Raw genomic sequence first — 15,910 nt, 5'->3', positions numbered from 1 at the left:
ATTTTAATGCAGACCGATGTAGCATAAAAGAGGAACAAACCAAATTGCAGCATGTCCTAGCTTGGTGTGTATTCGCAAACCAAATATGGGTGCTATGGGGGGGGGGGGGGGAGGGAGGGAATGTGTTGGTAGCTAAAACTTAAATCATGCAAACCTAAATGTAAAAAATGCCATTTTTCACACTACATTTAAGGCAATATTCTTGACGTATTCACAGAACATCCGGAACCTGATGGGCTTACTTTTCAATACCATCTAAAATTGATGACTGCTACTTTCCATGCAAATGAATGGTGATAAATTATATATGGTATACGGGACGATATTCTTTGTAGACGTTGGGAAAAGCTCATAACAAATATGCCAAAGAAATGTTCCCAACGTACAGTGTGCACTGAACCGACTGAAAATACACAGCCTCAGGCTTTCTTACAGCAAGAATGGCGCAGTCTGCAGCGCTCCCTTGTCGTCAAAGACATGGAAACACCCATGACAAAAGCCTGAAGGACCGCATTATAAGTCATAAACTGGGATTCTTTGGTATTTGCTTGCAAATGGATCCAAAAAGCCGCCATAAATTTGTTAGAAACTACTTCTGTAATGTGAATGTGAACAGCGTGACCAAAACCACTTGTTCTAGCAGAGCTTCAGGTTGAGTGCTATGGATAACCTCTGCTTAAAGGATCAGAAGAGCCACTCCAAGCCAGGAACCTGCCTAAGGAACCTTTAAGATGAGCCAATTCTTGTTTGAACGAGCGAGTGACGTCGCCGTTGGCTCATTCGCTCTCGGGCCGACTGTTTATACTGGCAGATACATCGTTTGTTCGTTCAAACGAGAATCTTTCTATCTATCACATTCACTGTAGAAGCAAATAAGGGGGACTGAGTGATAAGCGAACAGGCTTATGGCAGTTTTTATGCCTGCATAGAAGGAAGGATTCTTGTTTTGGTCGTTGGCTCTCGTTTAGACTGTATGATTATTGGTCATTTTTTGAACTCTTAATCTTTCCATCTAAAAGCACCTTAAGACAGGATGTTCCTTTCACTTGGGCACAGGGTCATATTCCACTGAGAGATCTGACCCGGTCGTGTGCACCCGCCTTAAACCCTGCAGTACTCACTCTGACGACTAAGTCTAATAATAGTCTAATACTTCCTGTTTTTTAGAGAGTGCTTCTCATCGGATTACAATGAAGGTTCGGGTTGTGACATCCACTACTGTACACCCAACACACTGAGCCCCTGACTATGCATCGGGTCCAGTGATGAACTGGTACTGCTGTGTAGGAGAGAGGCCATGTGCAGTGCAAACAGCTTCTCCTGTCACCAAGCCTGGGGACGATAGTGGGAGTGGGGCAAGGCTTATTTGAACTCCCACAAAGGTGGGACTGATTGGGGACTCAGGAGGATTGAAAGTAAGTGAAATAAAATGGAGACCTTTACAAACACACTGGCACTGCATCCGGGAACAGCTGGTACAAACACAGCTGCAGCACCCTCTTCGGCTATACAGTGAGGTGAAGATGGATTTCTGCTGATGAAACCTATTGCAAAAATGTTTAAAATCGCCCATTCTGTATATTAAAAAAAGTGCGGTTACGCTTTAAAAATGATGCGACGACACAGCTGTATGGATGATGGAAATAGTTTATTAAGGTAAAAAAAAAAATAAGTTAAATAGATTAATAAATAATACAAAATGTTTCTGTATCCTCTATAGCATGAAGACTTAAGAACAGCAGAAATGAATTAAGACCTGTAAGAGCAGGGGGCGTGGCTTGACCGCTGCAGGAGATGGAGTCCTAAGCCCGGAGCTCCGTCTCACCGGCACCCGCGGGGACCTGTAATAGCTAGCAGAAGCAACCAAAATGGGGAAGACCGGCAAGGAGAAGGGAGGGGAAGCGCAGAGCACCCCCAGAGCCGCCCGGGGACAAGCGGACATGCAGCGCTACCTCAAGGAGCGGGGCGCCCGCTCACCTCGTCCCCTGTCCAAGATGGCGCCGGCAACAGACACCGCAGCAGCACACAGTAAGGAGGGGGAGGAGGGGGCCTCATCAGACGGAGAGGAGGGAGAGAACGTGTCTAGGAGCTTTATGAGGGAATTATTCTCTCAGGCTCTGCATCCCCTGAAGGCAGACTTATTAGAAATTAAAGAAGATTTGAAAAACATGGGCCGCAGGGTGGAGGAGCTGGAGTCCACGGCGGCAGCCATTACGGTGCACGCTACTGACATGGAAAAAGCTATCAGAGAGCACCACAACCAGATCAATAAGTCCTTAATACTCCAGGAGGATATTGAGAATAGAAATAGACGGAACAATGTCCGTATAAAAGGGCTCCCGGAGTCGTGGGCAGCTGAAAGTTTAAACAAAGTGGCCAAAACCATCTTTAGTCAGCTCCTTGGGGAGGATAGAGCAGCAGCCATCTGTATTGAACGCATACACAGAGCGCTCAGACCGTTGCCCCCTGCATCTGACCCCCCGCGGGACGTAGTGTGCAAAATCCTCTCCTTTACGGATACCAGCGACGTATTTAAAGCCGCAAGAGTCTCTAAGGACTTAAAGTTTGGGGACGCGGATATACAAATTTATCAGGATCTGGCCCCGTCCACCTTGGCCAAACGCCGCTTGCTGCGACCGTTATTGGAGGCGCTAAAAAGCAATGGGATAAAGTATGCATGGCTATTCCCTTTTGGTCTGGGAATAAATCACCAGGGCCGCAAAATAAATATCCGTACCCCTGAAGAGCTTCAGCAGTGTTGGCAGCTACTGAATATCGATCCCGTGGAAGTACCGAGCTGGATGCCGCTACCGGAGCTTCCAAGGTTTGCTGTGATGCCGACGCCAGAGACTTGGCTGCCAGTTACAAGTCATAAGTCCCCCAGGGACAAGAAAAAGAAATCAAGGGAAGATCTGGATAAGTTGGACACTTGAGCTCCCTAGGGGAAGGATATGTTCCCTGCGTTTTGTTATTGCGAGTCTGTTGCTCGCCTATATCCGGCGCTCTGAGCCTGACGCGGCACCCACTCCAGGAAGAGTTTAACATGGAAGCTCGTTGAAAGGCTATCCGTTTCCACTCGGAGGTGGGGTTGCCGGGTCCGGGCGGTAAGACGACGACGTTATCAGAGTCCGGAAGCTGAGTCCCATGCTAGAGACTGAGGGTGACCCTCCACCCAACTTTCCTGTTCGTACGTTTATAGATCCCGTAGTGTGACAGCTTAGCGAATAAGATGTAGATGATATTGATAGTGGTGTCTACTATAGCGAGAATTGCACAGTATTATCCGTTTGTACTGGATCTATTGTAATAACTATTTCCCCAACGAGACAGGTTCCCCGACCGTGCCTGTCAGGTCAAGCCAACTACCTATAGCCGTAGAACAGGTCTTGCCACGGCAACACCTAATTGGCTCGCCCCCAAGAGAGGGCTCTGATTTACATCAGACCCTCTGGCTGAATTTCCAGCCTAGTTAATTGCAACCTTATTTGATATTATAAGTAAATTTCTAAGCTTTATTGTTTGTACCGCGCTTTTTTTTTTATTCTTTGTGTATCACATCCCCCTCTTACCTTCGGCTTTCCCCTCACCTCCCTCCTTCCCCCCCCCTATCCCCAAAGGAAGATACCTGTGCATAACTAATTGTTTTTCTTTCTTCATTGTTCACCTTGAGTAATCTTTAATGGACGACCTGCGATTCACTTCGTTCAATGTCCGGGGTCTCAACGCGCCGGCGAAGCGACATAACATTGCCCAGCTCCTCAGGAGATACGGTTCGAAAATAGTACTTCTTCAGGAGACGCATTTCAAGGGGGACAGGTGTTTCGCACTGCAAGGTAAGACATTCCCACAGCACTTCCACAGCTCACACACCACATCGGCCTCCAGGGGGGTGTCAACTTTATTCCAAAAATCCGTCAACTTTGTGTGCGACTCACAGTACACAGACGGTGATGGTAGAGTACTGTACCTAAAAGGCTCCATCAATGGCCTGCGAGTCGCGGTGGCCAACCTATACGCACCGAATACTGACCAGGTAACGTGGCTGGTAGCACAGTTGGAAGTCCTAAAAAACTTTGCAACAGGACAGATAATCCTGGGAGGTGATCTGAACCTCACCATGAATCCTCTCCTGGACTCCTCCACCTGTCGTTCCCATATCTCTCAGCGTAAGCTGAAGAAACTGATTAAAAAACTACAAGAGTTGGAATTGATAGACGCCTGGCGCCTATTATACCCAGTAGACAAGGATTATTCCTTCTTCTCACAGGTGCACGGTACTTTTCAAAGACTGGACTACCTGATGATCTCCTCTAGTCTCCTCACATCGCTGAAGGGGGCAAAAATAGATACGGCCACCATCTCAGATCACGCACCAATACATATAACTTTGCAGCCTGCACACCAGCGTCCTAGGGAGTGGAGATGGAGGCTGAACGCCTCCTTGTTAGATAATAAGGAAGATACATCTGCTCTTTCCGCCCTAATTGAGGAGTACTTCCAGATCAACTCCCAAGGAGAAGTGAGTGTCCCTATGGTGTGGGAGGCCCATAAGGCTTATGTCAGAGGGTTACTGATAGCGTTAGGCTCCAGGGTCAAGAAGAAAGCCCAGAAAGAAATCGATGATAAGCTTATACAGATCGCCAAACTAGAGCAAAAAGCTAAACTCTCCCAAACACAGTCGGTTTTAAGCCAGCTAACGGAACTGAGGAAAGACCTAAGGTTATGCCTCAACGCTAAATTTAATAAAAAGCATCTTTACTGGAGGCACACTGTGTACATCCAAGGCAATAAGGGGAGTAAGCTCACCTCGGCACTAATTAAAAAGGCTCGGGCTAAAAATACAATTTCATCTATAAAAGATAGGACGGGGAAGATAGTCACCTCCACAGCAGGGATCGCCAAAGAATTTCAACTCTTTTATGCAGAATTATACAATCTCCAACCTCATCACCTTACCGACGACCCTTCCAAATCAAAAAATTTAATTGATACCTTCTTGCAGCGGCTACCCCTGCCAAAACTAACGGATGAGGAAGCCCGCTCCCTGTTATCACCCGTAACACAAGAGGAGATTAAAAATTTAATAGCGGCATCCCCCCCCAATAAGAGTCCTGGTCCTGACGGCCTGTCCTTGCCTTATTATAAAACTTTCCAACTGACACTTATTCCCAGATTGACCTCATTATTCAATGCTCTCCTGGCGGGAGCTTCTCTTCCCAGACAGGCACAAGAGGCAGTGATAACTTTAATTCATAAAGAAAATAAAGACCCGGCCCTCTGTAGCAGCTACAGGCCCATCTCCCTAATCAACCTGGACGTCAAGCTATGGGCGAAACTACTAGCGGAGAGACTGTCCAAATTTATCCCCAAGTTAATTGATGCAGAACAGGTGGGGTTCGTGAGAGGACGGGAGGGCAGGGATAACTGCCGAAGGCTCCTGCACGCGGTAAATTACGCCCAACTCCACAATATCCCTCTGGCCCTCATAGGAACGGACGCCGAAAAGGCGTTTGACCGGGTTGACTGGGGATACATGAGGTCTACGCTGCTGCACTATAATATCCCGCCAGAGTTCGTCTTAGCTATCTTTTCCCTCTATGCCTGTCCCTACGCCAGATTGAAGGTGAATGACTCCTTATCACCGGCATTTGACATCAAAAATGGAACAAGGCAGGGCTGCCCCCTGTCCCCCTCTCTCTTTATCTTGGCCCTGGAGCCTTTGTTGCTACAAGTAAGACAGGACCCCAACATAACGGGCTTGGCAATTGGAAACATGCTCCTCTCTGTGGCGGCTTTTGCAGATGATGTCGTTTTCCTAGTTACAAAACCAGAAACGGGCCTTCCTAGACTTGTGGATCTTCTGAAGGAGTTCGGTAAACTCTCAAACTTTAAGATCAACTTTGAGAAATCCACAGCCCTTAACATCTCTATCCCCTACTCAAGGTACGTGGTGTGCAAGGATGCCTCCCCCTTCACATGGTCTGAGACATCTTTAGACTATCTGGGTATCAAGATTCCCAAGAAGCTCAAAAACCTATATAGGACCAATTTTGTTCCTCTCCTAGACCGGGTCAAAACGCTACTAACAAATTATGAGATACCGTTCATTTCCTGGTTTGGCAGGAGGAACATATTGAAATCTTATATTTTGCCAACGATCCTGTATAGGATTAGGATGATACCTATCTACCTCCCACCTAGTTTTTTCAGAACACTACGTTCGATGTTTACGAACTATGTTTGGAGACAGAAGAGGCCGAGGCTGGCTTATAGCCTAATGATTAGAAGAAGACGTGAGGGTGGCATGGACCTCCCGAATGTCCAGGATTATTACAGGGCCGCGCAGCTAGGCTATTGGATGGACTTAGTACATCCTAAAAGGGATGGCCTTCTACCTAAATTAGCCACAGCCAATAGCACCAGGGGAGCCCAAGCGGATTTATGGTACCCTAAAAGGAGTAGCTACAGATCCGGGGAATTTAACCTCCTATTGAGAGGCCCATGCGAGGTGTGGGATGACTTAAGAGCAATCTTAGCGCCTACCCCCTCCCCGGTTTCTCCGTTGAACCTCATTTATAGACTGATGGATCTATCATTAGACCCAGTCTCCTCCGCGGTCTGGACGAAATTCAAAGAACTCACAATAGGAGAACTACAGAACCTAGCACATTTACCGGCAGGGGAAATATTAACCTCGCTGCTCCCGGAGTGGAATCCTTCCTTTCTCCTTAGAGCTACAGTTGAAACTGTTCTGAAAGAATTTGTTAGGATACATAGATCGACCAGACCGCGGACCCCTTTTGAGCGTTCCCTAATGGAATCCGGCTCAAAAGCTAGAAAAATCTCCAACATTCGTCGACAATTTATTGCACCACAGCCCACAGCTAAACCAGGGTTCCTGGTATCCTGGGAAAAAGAGCTGGGCATATCATTGTCACATGAAGATGTAGACAACATTCTCTTCACCTCATATGGGCTCTCTCCATGCGCTCTGGCTCAGGAATCGCATTATAAATTGTTGATAAGATGGTACAGGACTCCCCAGTGGTTGCGTGCGTATGGGTTGGCAGACCACGATAGATGCTGGAGGTGTAATGACAAAACAGGCTCATATTTGCATATTTGGTGGACGTGCGAGAAGTTGACACCTTTCTGGAGGGGGGTAGTGGAGGTGCTGGAAAAGATTAAACAGAATTTCCGCCTCACCCCGGAGATAATGTTTCTATGGAAGACGTCCTCCGCGTTCCACCCGCGTAGGGATAAGTTAATAGCACACCTAGTTGATGCAGCAAAGGCGCTGATCCCATTGCAGTGGCGGTGCGAGAAACCTCCCTCCCTTTCTCAATGGAAGGAAAGAGTCGACATGATCTATAATCTGGAGGAGCTGGCGAGCTGGCAAAACAATTCGTATGACAAATTTTTGGAAATCTGGTTTCCGTGGCGCGATTTGAGACTCCTGGACGTATTGGCAGTAGTGAACTGAACTAACAAGGTATCACTTCCCGTACTCCCCTATCCCTCTCCCCCCCCCTGTCTCCCCTTCGACTACCCCATCACCTCTTCCTTACTCTAATGCTATCCTGCTCTGGTCGTGAGGTGAAGAGGGCCTCCCGACTCCTTGGCTGTCATCCTTGCCTAGAATAGAAAAGGGGACGTGCTAATTGGCGGGTCCCTAACTGGGTTGTTTGATTGGATGGCACGGGTAGGAGAGCGAGACGCCCTGCACTCTATATCATCGGTTTGTGCATTACTTAGCAGTACCAGAGTTTACTTGTATATGTTCCCCTTCCTTGTTATATGATATCAAAAATGTGAATAAAAACTGATTTGAAAAAAAAAAAGACCTGTAAGAGCAAACCTATCAAACTCTGGTCATCAATCACATTAAATGATATATACGGTGTGTTGTCTTTCATGATGGATCATCTTTAAAGCACTTGTATCAGAATAGTCTGTTTCCTTTTCCGCCCATCCTATAACCACTGTTCTCCATACAGTCGGGTAGTGCAGTTTAGCCTCATTCAAGGGAAGAAGAAACAATGTTTTTGGAAAAGTAACTTTTTTTTTTCCCCCTCTCCCTCCCAATCTGTCAGGTCCAAGGAGGCTTCAGTCTTCACTGTAAAAGCTCTGTGTAGTTATTAGTAAATCTTGCTCTACTGTCATGCATGACAAAATAGCAAAGAGGAAAGAAAAAGTTGCACAGGACTTGCAACAGTCACTCAAATAAAAGCTGTATGTACAGATCACTCAGTGTGCTCCTTACGGCCTGCAATGGTTGTGGTCTGTGCCGTCTGTCCATAAAGGCTATGCAACTATGGCCTGTAGAGTAAAGGGCTCTTTCACACCAGCGTTGGGGATTTTCTTTTCTCTGTTCCGTTATTGGAGCAGAGAGGCAGCATGGACAGTTTCTGGTTTATTCCCCATTGATTTCATTTTCTGTTCTTAAAAAGTAGCGCGGTCGGCAGCACCATTTGTTCCTTTTTGAAAACTGAACTGAAATGGAACAAACTAATTTCAATGGGGTTTTAAAAAAAAGGCCACAACAGAAAGGAAAACTATGGCTGCAAAGAAGTTTGACAATACCAGTGTGACCATCCAGTCCCAGGATAACATTTTTCTAGGGTCTGGGGCAGGGAGTTATTACTTGGTGCCCTCCTCTCTCCCGATTCCGCCACTAATCTGCTTGTTCCTGAGGGCCCTTCTGCATTGTGCCAAGATGCATTTGGTAGTTCTCTAGCTATGTGCCACCCGTTCTCAGTTGTATTGGGTAGGCAGTAGAAGACACTACTTTCACTGATGGGCCAGTGCTGCTCATTTGAGTAATGCTGGCCAACCTGAAAGCAGCATGGAGTGTCTGACTACATATGTACAGTGCTGCGGTCATGTTGGCGCACCAGAAACAAGTGATCACCAGCAGAACAGGGAGAAAGTAGGGTGGTGGGTAATATAACTCTCCCCCCTGGTGGCTGGACACATTTTGTCCCTGGGACTGGAAGGTTGCTTCACTGAGGTGGTCCAGGAATAGAAAGAAGGGTCAGCATTTTTCGGTGCTTGGAGTCTGTGAGGGTCCCACTCCTGGCACATCCACCAATTTGCTATTAAAAGGGGCCGTGGTGCTCAAGCAAACGCCATGGCTACTTTTGCCTGGAACGTCCTATTCGTTAGTCATGTGGCCTTTCTGCAGCTCTGTTCCATTCAAATAAATGGGCTGGGATTGAACTGCAATAACCGAGACAGCCGCTACAAAAGGTACGGCACTGTGCTCTGTATACAGTTAGGAGGCTGCAGTGTCTGTCTGAATGCCATGACTACTCCAAACAGCAGGAATGCCGAAAATTGGACCTTCACCAATTTGATGTTTGATTAACTATTCTAAGGATAGGTCATCAATATTTAAGGCCTAATGACCAAATTCTCTGGACTATCTGTACGTCTGTGGTGTAGATGAGTTATGCCCTAAGATAATTATAATGAAGAATATTGTTTCTCGACTAGCGATGTCTGAAAAATAGATATAGAACCAACTAATAGAAAACCGTTCATAATCATTACCTGGCTACAATAAAGTTATTATCACATGATCATCTCTGCCCTGCCACAGCATTTCCCCTGGGAAATCCACCATGCCATGTTTTCTGGCCCTCAACAAGATTCCAACCACTTTATCAGAAATCCGTACATATCTATCGAACACTTCCCCAAAGGTGACGCGGACTTTCCCGTCTTTCCCTGGGTCGGCCATTGTTGAAATGATGAAGCAGAGGTCTCTCATCTCGCGGTGTATGTGTGCCTGTGCCCTCATGGCTCTCTCGGCAGTCTTGGTTCCATCCTTTGGACGCCCGTACCCCTCGTCGCCCTTTTGCAATCGTTGAGACATTGCAAATTCATGATCAAACTCATCACTGAAAGGATTGAGCCTCTGGGTGAGGGAATGATCCCCGGACCACTTCTCCCATTTCCCCTTGATGTTATCCACAGGGCTGTATCTTTTATAGGCTTTGTTGATGCTCTGAAGTTCTCCTACAGCTTTGTTGCTCCTGTAGAGTTAAGACAAATATGACATTTATTATATTCATATTTGGAGGCTTTTAATATTATTTTTTGCAGATTTTTCTTTGTAACACATTGTAAACCTGAATGCCTTCCCATGGGATTTGAAGTTATAGGACCAGGCTTTGATGCTAGATTCATTACAGGAATGCTATGTGCAAAGCTGCAGCCTTGTGTTGGTATGCAATAGATTAGTTGGGTATTAAACCGGAAAACTCAGAGACAGGTGCAAAGTAGTGGATGTGTGGAAAAAAGGCAGACCTTAAGGCATAGACAGCTATGGCATGCAAAGCCAATCTTAGATTGATGGTTCCTCGTAGTGCATCTTCATATGGCAGATGTTAAATCACCCATACATAGTAACACAGTATTTTAGGCCAAAAAAGACACATGTCCATGCAGCTCAGCCTATCACCCCCATCCCCCCAATGTTGGTCCAGCGGAAGGCATAAAAGAAAATGAAGTAGAAGCCAATTTTCCCCACTTAGGGAAAGAATTCCTTCTCAACTCCAATCTGGCAATTGGAATAATCCCCGGATCAACAACCCCTCTGAAATAATTAGTGAATATAACATGTCCAAATAATAGCATACTTGTCAATAGTCCAGTTTATTACTGGACCGCACTACAGATTGGGCAGAAGAGGGGTGGCGTTTATGTATTTAACTTTGGGGTGCTACCATGCAGAATGGGTTTTTGCTTTGTATCTCACATTCGGCTTTGAAGTTTTAGGGGTTCTATAACTGTTCCAGCAGTGGCCAAATAGAACCATATGGTTGCCTAAGTAATTGGCAATTAGTATACTAAAGAAAAATGTCATTTTAATAGGCCTAAGGCTGCATTCCCATGAACGTAGATCGGCTCGGTTTTCACGCCGAGCCGATATACGTCGTCCTCATGTGCAGGGGGGGATGGAAGAGCCAGGAGCAGGAACTGAGCTCCTGCCTCCTCTCTGCCTCCCCTCCGCCCCTCTGCACTATTTGCAATGGGGAGAGGTGGGGGCGGGGCTAATTCTTGACACTTAGCCCCGCCCCACCTCTCCCCTTTGCAAATAGTGGAGAGGAGGCGGGAGCTCAGTTCCTGCTCCTGGCTCTTCCATCCCCCCCCCCCCCCCCGCATATGAGGACAACGTATATCGGCTTGGCATTAAAACCGAGTCGATATACGTTCGTCTGAATGCAGCCTAAGCATGGGGATTGAGAGTGAATGCATTTGGTACCCCGACCCTTGGAGTTGCTGATGCTTGCTTCAGCAGGGAAGGATGATATCCATTGCAAAACCATTAGATGCCCCCAACCTAAGACCAGCTGTGATAGTATGCTCACAGGATATGCCATACATTTCTAGCAGGTGTGGGAAATGGAGGTCTCTAATCCCTGCTCCACCAGGTAAGTCAGCCACAACCTCCAGGAGGGGATTGAATGGAGAGATGTCAATATCACCTGGTAGAATTAAGGAGGAGGATCTCTATTCTGCCAATAGTTGGGACTGCCGAGGGTAGATTCCTGAATTATCAGACATGTATAGCACATACTGTAGTAATGCCTATAGTGGGGCAATCCCTTTATGAAGAAACTATAAAGAAATATAAACAGATCTTCCAATGAGATGACTTAAAGGGGTTGTCCCATTTCTAGTTGCTCTGCTGCAAGAAGCTGACAGCTCTATACATTGCACAGTGGCCCGGGTTGGTACTGCAGGCTGAGTCCTATTGAAGTGAATGCCACCAACCAGGCCCACTATGCAACAGAGAGGTTTGCTTCCTGCAGCACGACAGCTAGAAATAGGGCAGCCCCTTTAAGATCCCCATACACCTTTAAGAGATGTCAGCAGAACAGTCATTCTTCTAACGGTCTCCAGCTCCCCATACTTATGAATATTCGGCTACACCATGTGTTTAGGGAGGTAAGCCATAGCCAGGTAGCTATGATTGTGGCTTATCAATCGGGGAACTAAAATATTAGGACGGATCAGGGACGTTGTATTTCAATGCCTACCTGACATCATCTGTTGGGTGGAAGTTGAGCGGCCCCTGTATACAGTAGTGTCGTTGGGCTCTGCCAAAATCAGCAGATTCAAAGGACTCCAAACAGAGCCATATTATGACCATAAGGCTTAAACTACAGCATCTAGAGCAGCGCCCCTAGTGGCCAAACCTTAAGTACAGCACAATGCATTTATTTTCACGCTGGATTAAAAACGCTGCACGATTTATTGTTTTATGTATTGTTATTTTAAAGGATACAATAAAGTTTAATCTAGAATTAAACCCTGAATCAAAGGGGATTAGTCCCTGTAAACAATAGACTTAGGCAAATCAAATCTAGCTCACCACGATTAGTAAATGTTTTAATAGCAAGTGCTTAAATCAAAAGTGACTGTAATGCAAATAATCTTTTTTTCTGGATTTTATGCCTCTAACCGGGAATATATAAAGTTATGTAATGTTTTAACCCTTGCAATGATCACTGTCCTTGTGTAGCTGAAGCCTATAATGCTGAAGGTATCTGTAGGTGACATCCTGCTCCTCATCATATATATTACTACAGGCTGCATTATTAAGCCCATAAGAGTTCATAGTCCACACCTGTTGAGATTTAGGACTAAGAATAGATATAATATACTATGCAATGCTTCCATGGGGGAGAATAGCTGCCTAATACGGCGTTCTACAGAGTGTGATTGTTTCATGTCTGATAGATATAATTAGAGATGAGCGAGCGTACTCGGAAAAGCACTACTCGCTCGAGTAATGTGCTTTATCCGTGTATCGCTGTGCTCGGGTCTGAAGATTCGGGTGCCGCTGCGGCTGACAGGTGAGTCGCAGCGGGGAGCAGGGGAGAGCGAGTGGGAGAGAGAGATCTCCCCTCCGTTCCTCCCCGCTCTCCCCTGCAGCTCCCCGCTCCGTGCCAGCACCCGAATCTTCAGGGACGAGCACAGCGATACTCGGATAAAGCAAATTACTCGAGCGAGTAGTGCTTATCCGAGTACGCTCGCTCATCTCTAGATATAATCTGTGTATGAAATTGTAGGTATATGGGCATACAGAACTATAATAGCATTCAATACTACTTGTGCGTTGTATGGAGTTGTGATATAGACATGTGCATGAGATCTATGAGCTATATTAATACATTAAAGTCATCTCAGTGACTGTGTTAAAAAATAGCTTTTGGCATGTGACAAAGCGATCGGATCTGATAACTCAGACCATTGTGATCATTTCTGCATAGTGATGACCAGGGCTGGATTATAGGAAGAGGACATGAGGAACATGCCCCAGGACCTCTGCCCCTTTAAAAGGTTTGTCAGGGACTTTTACTATTGATCTATCCGCAGGATAGGTCATCAATATTTGATCGGCAGAGGATCCCCACTGATCAGTTGATCACTCGGCCTACTGTCAGTCTAAACAGCACTGGAACCAGATAGCACTGTCTGCGTGGCAGTAGATTTTGTGGGTACTGCAGGTATACACTGTATTCAATGGGAGCTGTGCCTGCTTTATCAAACCGGACAACTACAATGTTGACGGCACTGTCTACTTCCAGGGTTGTCTGCACTGACAGCGGGCTGGGCGATCAGCTGATTATCAGGGATCCAAGTGATAGACCTTGGCTGATCAACTAACTGATGACCTATCCTAAGGATTGCTCATTAATAGTAAATATCCCGGCCAACCCCTTTAACTACCTAAGGAGCATCCACCTCCCACATGTCTGCCCAGGATGGCTCTTCTCACCTGCCAGTCGTCTTCCTGATACACTGCTGGCAGTCGCTATATGGGTAGCGTAGCATGCACACTTCTCACATCTAGGTAGGACCCTCACCTTTCAAAAAAGCAAGAGCCGTTAGATGGCTGTTCGGCAACCTTACGTAGGCCAAGGAGAAGTGGTTGTGTATATGTGTAGCTCTTGTCTTTCAAAATCGAATGGTGGCTTTAGACGGGAAAACTATCATCTGAGTGATTTCTAAAAAGAGTGTAAGCGATAGTCGTTCCTTGTAAACACAACCACAAACAGGGAGAAGAGTGATAATTCACTGAATAGTCACGAGTCGTTTTAGTTTCAGCTCATCTAAAAGTAGTCGCTCATTGATCTTTCTCACTCTCCCTCTCTCCTCGAAATGGAACAACTACTGAACAACGATTCTTCTATGTAAAAAGCACACAGTCGTTCACACGCTAACAACTTTCTTTAGTGACTATTAAAGACAATATTTGTTCAGTGTAGAGTCCCCTTAAGGGAGCTGCTGACTTTGTAATCTCATAACTACTGTAGACTCATGTGGAGAGGACCATGGGCATGTGTCTAGGAGGTGGAATGGCAGCCCACACCAGTCTTAATCCAGCCCTGGTGATTGCTAGGACCTGACATATGAATATACAATTTTTTAATTTTATAACATGAATGATACTAAACAGTAGCAGTTACTGACAAACTAGTGCCATATACATGATAAATAACATGTTATAAAGTCCTTAATATACTTACAATGAAGACGTTGCCCGTTTAATCCTGGCCGTTTCTTCCTTATTCTCTTTTGTACGATCTGTCGTCTTTGGCAGGTCTGTCTCGATCTTCTTTTCCAGGTCTGATTTGGTATCTCCCTCGTTTTCTCCATATCCACTATCTTCAGTTTCCAGACTTTCACTTCGACATTCAGCAAGTTTTGGTAAAGACCTTAAAGCTTCTTCTGGTTCTTCATCTTTATTTTCCATTTGCTTCCAGCCTTTTGTGAGTTGGGAGACCAGATTGGAGCATTTCCTTCTCCTTGTCGGAGATGCTTGACTTCTCAGTAACTTATCCAGCATAGTGTCTTCATATTTGCTGTGTATTTGCGTGCAGGGTTCTTTTTCGTACCTTTCAGTCAATGAGCCAATGTCATTTCCTCTTTCTTGGGCTTTGCTTGAAAAACTTTTGGTCACAGCTTTGGTTTTTATGTGTGTCTTGGTAGCATTTTCTGAGGTACATATACTTTCTTTCTTAGGTTCAGTTACAATGGTAGGCTTGGTCTTCTCCAAGGTGGATTGAAGATCTCCATCTCCTGGAGCCCAACCTGAAGGTTCTTGAGCCTGCTTCGTTGAGTGCTCTGCTGCCCATTGCTGCCAACCTCTGGTTAAGCTGGAGACTAAAGCCGCTGTTTTAATCTTTCGGACAACTCTTTGGATAGGTTTCATGGTTTTGGTTTCATCAGGAGCCATTGTATTGCCTTAAAGTCTTCCCTTTTGAAATGTCAAGGAAGTTAATCATAAATCCACACTCTTGGTTCACTTCTAACAATGAAACCAAGAGCCGCTGGGCTCTTAAATAGGCTGGGTGCTTTATGATCTTGGAAACTATGCCAAGCATTTGTGACCAAGGGGTGGTTACTGTGACACTGTTACTTTTTACAGAACTAAGGATTACATTTCATCACAGTGCCAGATGGAAATTACAGATGGTAAACAGGGCATATTTGTCCTTTAAGAGTTACAATATCGAATTGGAATTCTATAAGTCTCAGTTTCCCTGAAGAGTTATCTTGCATTCTTTATTCTGTCAAATTATAATCTTAGTCATTATAGGATTATACATTTAGAATAGTTTTTTTTTTCTATGGTTTTACATTTTTTGTGGCTTTGTTGGTGGGAACATAATACAATTGTATTATTGCACTTTTTTTCTTTATACTGTAGGACACAACATTATTTACAAGTGATCTCAAACGCAGTATTAAGTAGGAATATTAATGGTTTGTAGCTCCTAACTGTCTAGTTTTTTGCAGTATTAAACTTACCTCATAGTAGGTGTGGCTTATGTAAATTTGTGTAAAAGTGGGCATTCCTAGTCTCTTGTGGGCAATCCCTGTTGGAGTAGGG

The 15,910-nt window shown here is 45.4% G+C and overlaps 1 protein-coding gene across 1 annotated transcript; it reads right to left on the bottom strand.

Moving 5' to 3' along the window:
* Positions 1–1,613: 1,613 nt before the first annotated feature.
* Positions 1,614–15,316, bottom strand: ABRA (actin binding Rho activating protein). The gene is made up of 3 exons (XM_066578088.1): positions 14,544–15,316; positions 7,845–10,037; positions 1,614–1,756 (listed from the first exon to the last, which is right to left on the bottom strand). The coding sequence occupies exons 1-2, from the start codon at positions 15,251–15,253 to the stop codon at positions 9,557–9,559; spliced, it is 1,191 nt and encodes a 396-aa protein (XP_066434185.1). The 5' UTR covers positions 15,254–15,316; the 3' UTR covers positions 1,614–1,756; positions 7,845–9,556.
* Positions 15,317–15,910: the final 594 nt, after the last annotated feature.

This window comes from Eleutherodactylus coqui, chromosome 9, assembly GCF_035609145.1.
Source record: "Eleutherodactylus coqui strain aEleCoq1 chromosome 9, aEleCoq1.hap1, whole genome shotgun sequence".
NCBI lineage: Eukaryota > Metazoa > Chordata > Amphibia > Anura > Eleutherodactylidae > Eleutherodactylus > Eleutherodactylus coqui.
This window is presented reverse-complemented; position numbering and strand designations above follow the sequence as displayed.

Excerpts from the sequence above, each read along its gene's own strand:
- ABRA (XM_066578088.1), bottom strand. The coding sequence starts at position 15,253 with ATGGCTCCTGATGAAACCAAAACCATGAAACCTATCCAAAGAGTTGTC. Across the intron at positions 10,038-14,543 it reads AAACGGGCAACGTCTTCATT|GAGCAACAAAGCTGTAGGAG; the intron begins GTAAGTATATTA and ends TTAACTCTACAG.